The sequence below is a fragment of the Eumetopias jubatus genome, unplaced genomic scaffold (assembly GCF_037043125.1).
Source record: "Eumetopias jubatus isolate StellerSeaLion01/CBP00866 unplaced genomic scaffold, mEumJub1_p1.0 scaffold_9, whole genome shotgun sequence".
Taxonomy (NCBI): domain Eukaryota; kingdom Metazoa; phylum Chordata; class Mammalia; order Carnivora; family Otariidae; genus Eumetopias; species Eumetopias jubatus.
In genome coordinates, this window is record NW_028274815.1 from 136,091,657 (window position 1) to 136,105,064 (window position 13,408).

The window sequence follows — 13,408 nt, forward strand, 5'->3', positions numbered from 1 at the left end:
AGAACTGGAAGCTTCCTGAGGCTGGAACCAGTCCCATCTTGCCCCTGATGGGTCCCCAGTGCCTGGCACAGTGCCCAGCACATAGAAGAGACTCAATAACTGTGTTGGTTGAATGAATGAGTAAATGCATGGCCATTCAAAACTGTAGACTGCCTTAGGCCTCAGCCAGTGGAGAATGGAGAAGTCTGCCAAGTGCCCCCAGGTAAGTAAACAGACGACCGCCATAACCTTAGGGAATAGACCATGGAAGCCATCGCCTGCCTCCCCACCCCCCAACCAAAGATCCAGTTTTCCTTCAAAACCTTCCACCCAGCCCTCTGTTGGCAGAACCCAGGGCAGTGGGTCCTCCCTGGAGCAAAGTCCTCTCCACGTTGCTGGGCCAGCAGGATGAAATGTCTCTGGGAGAGCAGGTCACAGGTGACAGCCCCATGTGAGTTCAATCGGGTACCTGGAACTTAAAGCCACCGGGGCAAAATCTGCGTTCTCTAAGCCAACGCGCTGCTAAGCAGACTCTTCCTGGAGCACAGAGCCTTCACGGCAGGGGCACCGTGGGAAAGCCCGCAGACACCCTCCCTCTTGATTCTGCAGCTGCCCGAGGAGGGCTCTTGGGCACTTTACCACCTTAAATTGCAAAGATGGCTTGTGTTCGCCACACCTGGAAATCAAAGCTGGTTCTTTTCCCGGGCATTCAAATGGACTTTTCACACAGGGGGTGGGCTTTTCTCTCAGCCTGAGTTGGCACAAGAGAAGCTGGAAAGGGAGGGGCAGGACAGAGGGAAAGAGGGGACCAAAATGCACCCTCAACCTGGGGGCGGGGAGGGGGGAGCTCAATAATCAGGCCCAACGGAGAACAAGCTGATCGGGAGGTTGGGGCGCCGTGGGAGGGATTCAGCTTTGTTCTTCCTCAATAAGCCCCACGGAATGATGTTAATTGTTACTTTAGTTGTGTGGGGTGTAGACGATTTGTAAGGTAGAGGAGTCCTTTGGCTGTGACCAGAGCTAGCATAATGGGGCTATAAAGACTAGAACTTTTGAGTTCCTTAAACTCCGTGAAGGCATCAAATACCTTCCCTGCAAATTGGCACTTGCAGCCCAAGCCTTCACGTCTTTGTTGTGCAGTGGGGGTAATAATCACCCGCGCTGCGAGAAAGGCACGCTGGCTGGCGGGGACGTTGGCTGCACAAAGCATTCTTGGTTTAAAAAAAAAAAGAAAAATCATGCAATAAAAAAGAAAACTGTTTAAGCTTAAAAAGTAAAAAGAAGCAGTTGGCTCCAGTTGTTGAAATGTTTTATAAAGCAACAGCAAGATGAAAAAAATAAAAAATAAACTGTCCCAGAATGCTGAGAGAGGGCCAAAAATATTAATGTGCAGGAACACGGCAAACCTTCTGCAAGCTGTAAATATTTCCTTCGTCCCCCACGTCCAATCAGCAGGGACGGCGGTCCCTTTTCTCTCTCCGATCTTCCCATGTGAAATCTATGCTGAATAACACGTTTTCTGGAAGAATAAAACTCAAGTAGTAGGTGGAGAACATGATGTCCGTCAGAGGTCCGTGAATGTCTTGTTTCAAATATAGGGAGGAGGCTTCCACCCCCAGAACCAGGTGAGGAGGGGAAGGGTATGTATAAAACAAATTAAAACCCCACCATGGGAAATAAAAATAAAAAATAAACAGGATTTCCTACATGCAAATGTACTCATTTGCTGAACATGGTATGCATACGAGAGAAGACATTCACTGAGGGAACGATGGTCAGATAAGATACAGGACGCCCAGCGAAATTTAATTTCAGATAAACAACATAATTTGTAATTTGTTGGCCTAAGTACGGTCTGGTTTAAGCGTGCTCGGTGATGTTCAAATTTCGCGGACATCCTGTATTGGCTGAACCTGGCAACCCTACTGACCTGGTGGGCCATGCTGGTGGCCGTGCTGATTGAAGACTGATCGTTCACACCCTGACAGGACAGCGAGCCCGGGCTCCGGCTGAAGTGAGTCCTGTGCCCATGGCCCCGGAAGTCTCTTCGGGAGGCCCGGGCAGGGGGCTGCTCAGGACCTCGCACCATCTGGGCCCTCCGTCAGCTTCAGCTGCCTGAGAGCAGTTTCAGGCGGAGGCACAGCAGGGCCAGAAACTTCCTCGCAAGACCTGCCGAAAGGGGACATTGCCCAGTCGGGCCTCACCTCGGAAAAGCCAGAGCTGGACTTCTTCCCAACTATTATTTGCTGCTCAGATTGGACACCCACGGCCAAGCCCAGCCACCTGAAAATCATCCAGAGAGAGAAGGGCATCATGACGGGTCCAAACAGAGCGGAGGACCAGGGCATGTGGACACCTCATCCCTCCTGCAGACCCTGCCCCTGGGGAGAAAGGGCTGCCCCCCAAACCCAGTGTTCATGCTCAGACGGGGGGCTTTGAAGTTTGCTTCAAATCCTTTCTCACCCACCAATTGTTGGAGCCAGTTTTCCCTTCCACAAAACGGCCACGAAGGAATCCCTCTTCCAAGAAATTAGAGAATGTCGGCAAGCACCCAGCCGGGGCCCCGTGAAGCTGGTGCCGTGATGGTTCTGAGGCCTCAGGATGGCCCAGTGAGCCCCCCCAGGTGAGTGCTCTCTTGCCTCTCAGGAAAGAAGGAATCCTGCCGTCCAGGCCAGGCCAGCAGCCATCCACAGCCTCTCCTTCAAAACTGACCTCCTCAAGGAGCAAACCCCAGTTCCGCTCAAAGCCCCGTTTCCATCTCCCCACACTGTCCCCCAAACCCTCTGTGTCTCGAGCTGAGACAGCCAACAGGCTACCCCTCGGGTGACACTCTCCATTGCTGGTGAGCGCCAACAGCTCTGGCACCACGTGGAGCCCTTTATGTTTGCTCCCCCACCACCACCTCCCCAGCTTCCTAAGATCCCTACAAGTTCATTTGACAGATGAGGACACCAGCTCAGAGAGGTTAGTCAACTTGCCCAAGGTCCCCGAGATGGGACACAGCAGAGCAAGGCTTGAGGCCACATCCCAGGCCCAAAGCTTGTGCTTTCAACCTCAAGACTCTCCCCATTTCTCATCCCGCCCCATCCCCCCCCCCCCCCCGGTGCCCCCTGTGGGTATCTCTGAGGAGAGTGGGCAGGACCGGAGAACTATCACTCATCTCCCCAAGCCCAAGTCACACCTCACCCGCTCGGTGCCTCCCTGCCTCAGCCAGGGGCACGCTCTCCATCTCCGCATCGTACTCTTACTCCATCTACCGCTACAAAATGAGGCACTATCACCTGGTCCACATCCATGTCCCTACTCAATGGACCGCCCGGAAGGCGTCATGCTTGCTTTTCCATTTCTGTACCCATCCCACCTTCCAGGGGCGCCTCCGGCTGCAGCGGCCTCCTTAGTGTTCTCCGGACACCCCAGGCCCGTTCCAGCTCAGGATCTGAACTTCTCTCCTCCCTGGAAACTTGCAGGCCCCCTCCCTCATCCAAGCTGTGCTCAAATGACCCGGCCCCGGAGAGCTTTCCAGACGACGCACTCACACTAGTTCCTTCCATGCCGTTCACCTTGAGCCTCCTTCCTGGTGTCGCCTGCTTTGTGGCACGCATCGCTCCCTGGCCTGAGCATGTGTGTGCATTTGTTCACTTGCTTCCTTGTCTTGTCTTCCCTCCAGACACGCCGGCCCCTCCCCCAGGGTAGGGGCAACGACTTAGCCGGTCTCCTTCCTTCCTGGATCCCCAGGCACATCAGGGGTGCTCAGCAAACATTTGTGGAATGAATGAACCCTCAGTGCTCATCATATATAGTCAGTAAATGAATTTATTCTTAATTAATCATTTTAACAGAATCATCTTGGAAGCTTCCCAAGGGGGAAGCAGCCTTTGCCCGTCCTGCATGAGGGACCCTCCACTCCCCAGCCCATCCACTATTCACATTTCTTTCCAGGTCACTGACCCACTGTTAGAAGGATGGCAACCTCACAGAAAAGGCCAGAAAGAAAACCCTGGGCCCACCTGTACACCTGTCCACCCTGTGCCAAACTGGCCATCCCACCAGCTTGCTCAGCCATGGGCATAGTGTGTTCTGTATCCATGAATCAAACTGTCCGCTCTCCTTCCAGCCCCTGCCTGTCCCCTCACTATTTTGGCTGAGTGGACAAAAGTGACCACCCCAATTTGGGGCCTCTACCCAGCACCCACAACAGCCAAGAGAAGCATCACATGCCTTGGGTGCAGGGAGCATTGTTATAAGAAAATACAGCCTCCAAACAGCCCCATAAAGGCACAAATCTGTTGACAAGGGAGGAAGGAGTTCAGGGAAAGGGAGGTAGGGAGACATACCACGGAGAATCACGGACACCTGTGCCCTCTCCGAGTGGCCTTGGTCATTATCTGGGAGATGACCCATTGGTCAGCAGAAGCACGCTGCCTCCCCTCACTCAGTCCCAGGAGGCCCTGCACACATGCGGATCTCCCGGCTGCTCAGGCAGAAAAATGTCCCCCTGCCCCGTGCTATCCGTCCACTCAGTCATTAGACCCATTTTTCCAGTTCCAGGCCTAGGACAATGTGCAATGGTGGAAGCCGTTGGGTCAGTAAGTCAGCCAAACGATTGAGTGCCCCAATTTTGAGGGGTCGGTGTTGATGGGCAGGAAGGAGAGTGTGGCTGTGGCGTCTGCAGGCCATCTTATCGGTGAGTGTCACTGGGGGATTGTTCTAAAGAGTGAATGCCGACAGACATGCATGCATGTGTTCTCCCAAAGCCACGGACAGGAATACTCAGAACAGCACCGCGGTGGCCAAAATCTCGCGCCCCAAACCGGTGGCGGCAGGATGGAATGCTCCTCCGGAGTGGAGACGAACGGTGATTATTTCCTAATCCAGGCGGTGGCCGCAGGGGTGTGTTCTCTGTGACAGAACTGATGAAGCTTGGTACACCTCGGATGGGTACACGTGTCCGTTTGCATACTTGCCTCACATGTAGGCCTAAATTTTAAAGGGACCGGGGTGTTAGGGGTTGAGGTTTCCCCAGGGTTTCCCGCACAGGAGGGGGCTACTGCCACCGGGGCCAGGCAGGTGGGCAGGGAGGAGGGCGAGGGGGCTCGGAGGCGGGCAGCAGGCACACGGACGCAGCCCCACCCGGCGCCAGGTGCAGCGAAGCCTCCGCCTCCGCGTCCCGCGTTGCTGGGCAACCGGTCTCCCTGGCGACGCGAGACGCTGAGCCCGGGGCTGGTGCGTGCGGGCGCCCCTGACACCCGAGCCCCCATGGCGGAGAAACCTCTCAGCACCGCTGCGGCCGAGCGCATGAACCTCGTGGCCCAGGATGAGATCTGGTAATGCCCAGGATCCGGTCCCCGGTGGGCGGGGCCGTTCCCACCTCAAGCGCACACACCTGGCGGCCTGTTTCCCCCCCAAGTCCTGGAGGTGGTCGACCTCTGGGCGCGACCTCTGGGCGCGAGGACCGTGCGCTGGAGGTGGTGGGGCAGTGAGCTCAACCAGAAAGCCTTTCTTCCTTTTCTCTCAGGCACACCCCTAAAGATGAAAGATATTACATCTGGCTTTACAACCATCTGCAAAGCTTTGCTTGTTGAGAGCCAACATGTTATTTTTATGATTTACCGAAGTTTTTATAAAAAGGAAAACAAAAATCTTAATATTTGTTCAATTTGAACGAGAGATAAATATGCTCTTTACATTCTCTCTTGAGTCTCCTGCTTTTTTAAATAGTAAGAAATTTTAACTTAAATCCTTCTTCTAAAAGATTTATGAAAAAATCCTTTTTCTAAAAGATTTATGTTGAGCAGACATTTGTAATGGATGTTTTTATTTGGCATTCTCTTGAATTGCTAAATACACCATCTCTTTAAGGTTTTAACCAATATGGGAGGTTACTAATTTAAGATGCAAGTAAGTAAAGTTTAGTAACAATAAAGCATAACTGCTTACCTCTTAAACTGAGTTATCTCTCAGATTTTTGCCATTTCCTTGTAAAACCTTTGTTAATCTCTTCATATTTTTCTTTAAACTGGCTTTGTTTCACTCAAATTTATTTTTATAGGAAACTTTATATCGCTCTTGTCAATGGAAAGCCAGTATCATTTGGCATAAAATACACAACTATTAATTTTTATAATCTTTGTCTTTATCTACTTTATCTACTTTGTCTTTATCTACCTCCTACTTGGATACCTACAAAATCACCATAGCAAGTATGTTCTGTCCATTTAAAATGCCCCTTCCTCCCTTCTCCACCAGATGAATTCCTATGCATCCTTCAAGACCCAAATCATACGGCCCCTCCTATACGAAGAGAGCTGGTGCAACCCTTAGACTGTTCTTCTGTCCCATGTCCAAAGTGGCTATTGAGCCCTTAAAATGTGACTGGTCCAAATTGGAATGAACTGTAAATGTGAAATACATACGAGATTTCAAAGATTTCACACCACCAAAAAGTAATACTAAAAATTAACTTCACCTGCTTACTTTCACTTTTTTTTTTTTTTTTTTTAGTGTGGCTGCTAGAAAAACTGTTAATTATGTACGTGGCTCATATTTGAGGCTCACATTACATCTCCATTAGACTAGACTCTGCTTTAGATGCTCAGTGCCCAGGGCAAAAAGCTTGTTTGGGGGGCCTCCAAAACTGTTGAGACACTGGGGGATGGGGATGGGGGGCAGATATTGATTCCAAAATAGGAAGAGAAACTTGAAAATCAAAATGAACGAATGTTGAATTAGATGTTTGCAAAATGTGGCACACCAGCTCTCAACTAGTAGGTCATTATATATAAATGATATTTAATGTGGAGCAAAGGCAGGGCCAGGATTGGGGGGGGAGGGGGCCCCTGGTGGGCAGTATTTAAGGAAGGCTGCTTCTCAAGTTCATGCAAGTGAAGGCTCTGCACTTGCAGGAACCTGGGAGGAAGCACCCCCTTAAATTTTGCACCCCAGAAGCTTCACTCTCCCCACCTCACTCACCATACCAAAATGAGGAATCTCGTCCCTAGATGGTCCCTCAGGCAGAGCCAGCCTCCAGTCCTGTCTTCTCCCCAATGTGCCACCCAACCAGGACCTCTGGTTCTTTCGACACCTGCCTCCCTCACGGTCTTATTCTGGCACCCAGCTCCCGTCCCGGCAGAGTCATCATTCAGTCAATGTGCATTAAAAAAAATGTAAAATGTTCCCCAGTGGATCCTTTTAGGGTTTGCTACTTTCACCTTTTTCAAATACTGTCCAGCACTTAGGAACTTTCTTTTTCAGGAAATACCGCCTAAAGGCTGAAACTGAAGCACGGCAAAACTGGGCCCAGAACTGGGGATTTTTAACAACCCCTCTCGAGGAGGTAAGTATAAATTTGATGAGCCCAGGGGTGATAGAATTGATTATTTCAAGGAATAAACGATAAGGACGCATATACTCCACAAGAATAAAGTTCGCGTTGCATACGAAGACCGCTAATTCTGAAACCTTTCTTTCGTGAATTTATTGAGCACCTACTACATGCCAGGCATCCTCCAGCTGCTTCATCTGAACCAGCTCATTTAATCCACACAAGGACCCTTGCGCAGAGGAGGGTGCTGTTTTATGCCCATTTTGTAAATTAGGAAATTGAGCTCAGAGAATTGCGAAGTCATACAGCTCACAAAGGGAGGCACCAAGGAGAGAAGCTGGTCTGTCTGATTCCAGAGCCACTTGGCCTCAGACTGCCCATCTGTAAAAGGGATGAGAGTCCTCAGCTGCCTCTCTGGGCGATGGGGAAGTCCAGATGGGATGAGAAGTAGAAGCCAGGTGGATATACGAGGGATTACTGGGAAGATACTCTCGGTATTTTCCTAAGCCAGCTAGGTAACAAGAACAGGGAAAAGGGCCAGGTGTAATTAATAGGGAGTGGTGGGGATGTCCTCAGAAACCCCCGGCCCCATGCAGGGGGAGCCCCCATCAGCCCAGCCGAGGGCTGAGCTTGCAGAGAGGATAACTCCATATTCCCATTGTTCAAGACAGTCCAGAAATGCCCATGTTTAAATGAGATCCGAGTATAGAATAGTGGCTCAGATGTATAAAACACCATACAGATACCAAATGCCTATATGGGCTTCAGTGGGATGGTGGCCACCAGACTACAGCCTTTCAAACCACCTCCAGGACAGGACACCCAGAAGCCACATTTCTTTGGACGGATGCAGAACCACGTAAGAATCACATAATTCAAAACATTCATGGTTCAAGGCAGCGTAACCCCGTTTGTAATTTACCCCATCCCGCTAGCTTTGAAATTATGCCATTCTTAATGAATTTTTTTAATACTTACAGAGTTATACAACTTGAAATGTTATGCATAAAATGAGTCCTTATTAATATAAAATGCATAAAAAGTCTATATTAATATTCTTTATATGTAATTAAGTTGTAATTTCAAAGAGTTTGAAATTGTTTTAAAAATTAAAAGGGGGGTGGGGCCTCTCCTCTAATATTTTAAAGATTGGCCCTGAAACCTTGTTGGCAATTATTTATTTGAGTCCGTAACCTGTGAAGTTTTCTCAAATTATGACTCGGGAGTATAAATTAGCAGGTTGCCAAAGGTGGTGGGGGACACGGCAGTTGATCACTGTATCCAGAGGCTGCGCAGCCTGAAGAGCCAGTCCCCGAACGGCCCCTAACTGTGTGATTGCACCAAGCTCCCGGACGTTTCTCAGAGCGGCTTTGGTCTCCTGCAAAACGCGGCGCCCTGGGGGGACGATGCAGAGAAGGCTCCCACTAACCTCAGTCTGACGCTTCCCATCTCTGGGGATTGTGTTGCAGTTGCTCAAGGGTGAAGAAAAACCCCCCACCCCAAAGCCCAAAATCGAGCTTCCCGAGCGGTTCCACATCCGGCCCGTGACCCCAGTGGAGAAATACATCAAGGTTTGCAAAGTCGTTTTGAATACTTGTTCTCCTAAGTAAGAAATAAGCGTGTTCGCTCCAGGAGCACAAAGCCAACCCCCAAAGGTAAGAACACAGTGGCAGCCAGCAGGTGGGAGGCCAGCTTCCACGCCCTTCCGGAGCCCACAGGTAAGGAGCACATCGGGTTACTGGTCTCGACACAGGCAGGAGCCGCTGCGTTCAGCTCTGCAGAAGCAGAGGGAAGCCAGGAGAATGACGGGGTCGGTCCAGTCATTCAGCAGACATTTACAGGGACTGGGAGGGTAAAGGCCCGGGCTCTGGAGTCAGACCACTGAGACCCAAATCCTGCTCGGCTGCTCACCTTCTGTGTGGTCTTGCATGTGACTCGATCGTTCCATGTCTCCTTTTCCCCTGTACGGTGGGGCTCACGAAAGCACCTACTACAGCGAGTGGCATCAGGGTTCCGTGGGATAATGCCTGTGAAGGATCTGGAATGTTACCTGGCACTTTTAGAGAGAGCTAGGGACAGCTAGCTGTAAGTAGGCACCAGGTGCTGGGTTGGGCAAACAGTGGCAAACAAGAAGAGGGGACTCCAGCCCATGAGTCTGGCTTGGGGGTGGGGAGGTAGGGGGAGGCCCCGTGAAACAAGAAATTCAACAAAATTGGGGGTGTTTTTTTAAGATTTTATTTATTTATTTTAGAGAGAGAGCACGTGTGTGTGCATGAGAGAAAGAGAGAGCGCACGAGTGGGGGAGTCAGAGGGAGAGGGAGAAGTAGATTCCCCACTCAGCAGGGAGCCCAACATGGGACTTGATCCCAGGACCCCAGGATCATGACCTGAGCCGAAAGCAGATGCTTCACCAACTGAGCCACCCAGGTGCCCCCCAACAAAATTGCTATTTGCTACGCTAGATGCCATGGAGACAAGAGACAGGTGAGGTTTTGGAGGGTAACAGGGGTTGGGGGTGCCCATTGATCTGAAGACTGAAGGATGATAAGGATCCAGCCCTGGAAAGGCTTTCCAGCCAAAGGGAAGAGCATGTACAAAGGCCCTGAGGCAGAACAATTTTGGTATATTTCAGGAACAGCAATGGATGCCATGAGGCTGGAGTTTAGTGAGCTGGGGGTGGGTCAGAGTGGGAAGGGAAGTGAGGTGGATGGAGAGGTGGGCACAGCCAGATCCCACTGGACCTCAGAGGCCAGAGGAAGGAGTTGAACCCAGTCTGCAATGGGAAACAGAGCTGTGGCATGGTGAGGACTGCCTTTTTGAAAGATCCTTGTGGTTGCGAAGTGAGCGACAGGCAATCCCAGAGGGGAGAAGACCACCTGAGACCAGTCAGCCATGGACATGGGTCAGATGCCTCTAGGACCTGCCGAGCTGGGTACATCCCCAGGCCTCCCTTCATGGGTCCATCATTCTGGTCCTGGATTTTGCCCTCTGCCAGGCTACGGAGAAAGCACTTCTGTGTCCTGATGAAAGAAGAGATGTAAACTCACATGGAAGGCAGCCAGGGGTGGGAGGAGTCAGGCTCTATGAATTTTCTTTTCCTGATGCTCTCAGGGTCAGACCGAGCGGCAGGCACAAGGTGAGTGCTCAGTGGTGAGTGCTCAGCGGGAGCGCATCTGATGGCTAAATGAACGAATACGCTCCAGTGAGATATGTTGAGAGTGTTTCCCCCCTGATTATCCAGCAATATAGATTCACTGATATTTTAGAAATACAACAAAATAATAAATTAAGGAGTGCCTGGGTGGCTCAGTCGGTTAAGCGTCTGCCTTCAGCTCAGGTCATGATCCCAGGGTCCTGGGATCGAGCCCCACAGCAGGCTCCCTGCTCCGCGGGGAACCTGCTTCTCCCTCTCCCTCTGCCCCTCCCCCTGCTTGTGTTCTCTTGCTCTCTCTGCCAAATAAATAAGTAAAATCTTTAAAAATAATAATAATAATAAATTAAAATATCCATATATACCCTGACCGTGATTAGCATTTGGGGGAGCTCCTTCTGGATGTTTCGCTATGCCTCTATCTACCACCCCCAAAGAATTGCTAGCTCTTCTTATTGTGGCGTTGTTGCTCACCCTACTAAGTACTTTACATGGTCATCTTATTTTCACCACAACACTAGAAGGTAGGTATAATCACCGCCAAACCCATTCTGTCCCTGGGGAAACCGAAGCAGAGGGCCTGGGGGCACAAGGACCTTGATCAGGTGAGAAAAGCACTTGTCCGATTTCCTTCTGAACGTCCTTCCTTGCTGACGAAACGGTCCCCTTCTTCCTCCTTCCCATCCCTCCTTTGGGTGGCTAGACCCTTTTAAAAATCTATTTATTTTTAACAGGTGTGCTACACCCCAAAATGCATGCCCTGAAAAGCCTCTTTCCCTCCCCTGACTCTCAGTTTCCCAGGCACCCTTCCAGAGACCAGATCGGCATATGCAAGCGCGTTGTGTGGATCTTTAATCTTTTCTCCCTTGTTGCACGAATTATACCATGTTTCATCTGTTTTATGCACCTTTTTTTCTCTTAGCAGTTTATGTTCAACATGTCCCGTCTCAGAACATACAGGCCTGCCTCACCGTGTTAGACTGCTGTGTAGTGTTCTATCGTATTCCATCGCGCGCCGCTGAGCGAGTCCCCTGCGGTGAACCGCAGGCTGCGTCCGGTGATTTGCTATCACCCCAGGGCTGCAGTGAACCCCCACACCAACACTGGTGTGGCGCGCACAGATATTGAGGATGTCTTAGGACAAGTCCCTAGGAGTACCTTTTAGGTCAAAGGATGTCTGCGTTTTCATTTTTGGTAGATAAGCGCTCTAGTCGCCCTTCACAGACAATGAACCAACTTGTTCTCCTGCAATGCCCTTGTTAACGGCGGTGTTTTCATCTCTGCCAACGTGGTGGATGAAAGGTGGCATTCCAGGGTGGTTTTCGATTACATCTCCCTTACAAGTTGGAGGTAGACTTGAAAGCTAGTCTGTGTGTCCCAAGGGCCCGTCTGGACAGGCGCGGAAGAGCAGGCCCCTCTGGCATCTGTTGATGACCTTCCCTGAAAGTAGCCTCTCAGGAGATTAATTTTAGCACTTCATCGAGAACATACGTTTGGGGGCTTTGTGCGACAGTGGCAGCCAGCCCGCCAGGACCACCCCCACCCCTCCCCCCGCCGCCACCACCACCGCCTGGAGCACAGATCCCTTGAGCCGAGCATTGAACGCATAACCCCACGCATTTGAAACCACTCTGTCTCAGTTCTCCTGTTAGAACAAATATTCCTCGTGTTGTCGTCATTCAAATCACCCTGTAAAAGCAGAACAGAACATCATTTCAAATGGAAGGGGAGAAACAGCCTGAAAATTTGCCCTCATTTTTCAAATATTTCAAGTCTGTCCAAGGAATTGACAAATGAAACTGTATTTTTTTCATCTCAGACAGAACCTCATTTCCCTTTGGTTTTTAATTAAATTCCATTGCTTTTCATTCCCGTGGTCCCCACAGTCTGGGGTGTGCGTGGGTGTGTACACACACATATCATAAAGCCTTCCCATCGAAACCGGCAGATTTATAAGTGCCATGATACCATCCGACAATATTGTTCTATATTTTATAAAGAGTGGTGTGAACTGTAGTATTTGATATTTCTATACCTCACTCTTTTTTCCCTTTTTGCTCTTTTGTCAAATGAAAATTATTTTACTGGAGGTTGTGAATGAACGTGTTAAGCATGACCAGATAAAGAAACATATTCGGTGTTCATGACTTTTGCAGGGAGAAGTGAGTCTCGGGGTCCAGGTGATTGGAGCATGGTTACCTTGGGTGCACCTCGCTCAGGGATATTTTCTTTCCTGTCTTTTTCCCATCAGGTCTCCCTCACCGATCCTGATGCCTCCGTGGACAAGCCTCATGTCACTGTGGCCCCAGGTGGCTAAACCCCATGCCTTTCCATTCCAGATCCTGCCATCGCCCCCAATCCCGAAGACGACCCAGGGCTTCATCGGATGGAGATCCGGGGTGCCCGGCCTGAACAAGTGTCTGGAGCACGATCATGAGATCAGAAGCTGCAAGGGGGCATATGCCAAAGAGCTAGGCTGGCCGAAGCAAGGCATCCACTGAGTCCAGATAGACTGCAGGCCCTGGGCAAGAGCGGGTCGACCCAACCACTGGGCACCCAGTGTCCATGCCCAGGAAGGGGGGCGCTCCCCCAGCAGATGGGGTTCCCCTCCACATTTGCTCAGCAGATGTTGCAAAGAACATGAAATAGCCCTTTGACTTTTTTAGTTCATCTACCCTCCCTTCCAGAACATTCTCATCACACACTCATTCTTGATTAATGTAATAAATAAGGCAAAATGGATGCTCTCATTTTTTTTTTTTTTTGATACTTTGGGAATTCTAAGTATGGCTTTTTAAAAAAACAACGTGATTTCATTTTAAAAACAAAATTCTGTATAAGTCCTTTAATATTGCTTTCAATCCTGTACCTCTCACCACCTGTTTGAGATTGTAGACCAGGAGTCTCTGCACCCAGACATTCCTGGGCCTGCTTTTCAGGAGGAACAGAGCACTTCA

At 50.2% G+C, this 13,408-nt stretch overlaps 1 protein-coding gene across 1 annotated transcript; it reads left to right on the forward strand.

Moving 5' to 3' along the window:
- The first annotated feature begins 5,235 nt into the window (after nucleotides 1-5,235).
- Nucleotides 5,236-12,952, forward strand: CIMIP1 (ciliary microtubule inner protein 1). The gene is made up of 4 exons (XM_028089131.1): nucleotides 5,236-5,303; nucleotides 7,231-7,312; nucleotides 8,770-8,871; nucleotides 12,791-12,952. The coding sequence occupies exons 1-4, from the start codon at nucleotides 5,236-5,238 to the stop codon at nucleotides 12,950-12,952; spliced, it is 414 nt and encodes a 137-aa protein (XP_027944932.1).
- The last annotated feature ends 456 nt before the right edge of the window (nucleotides 12,953-13,408 follow it).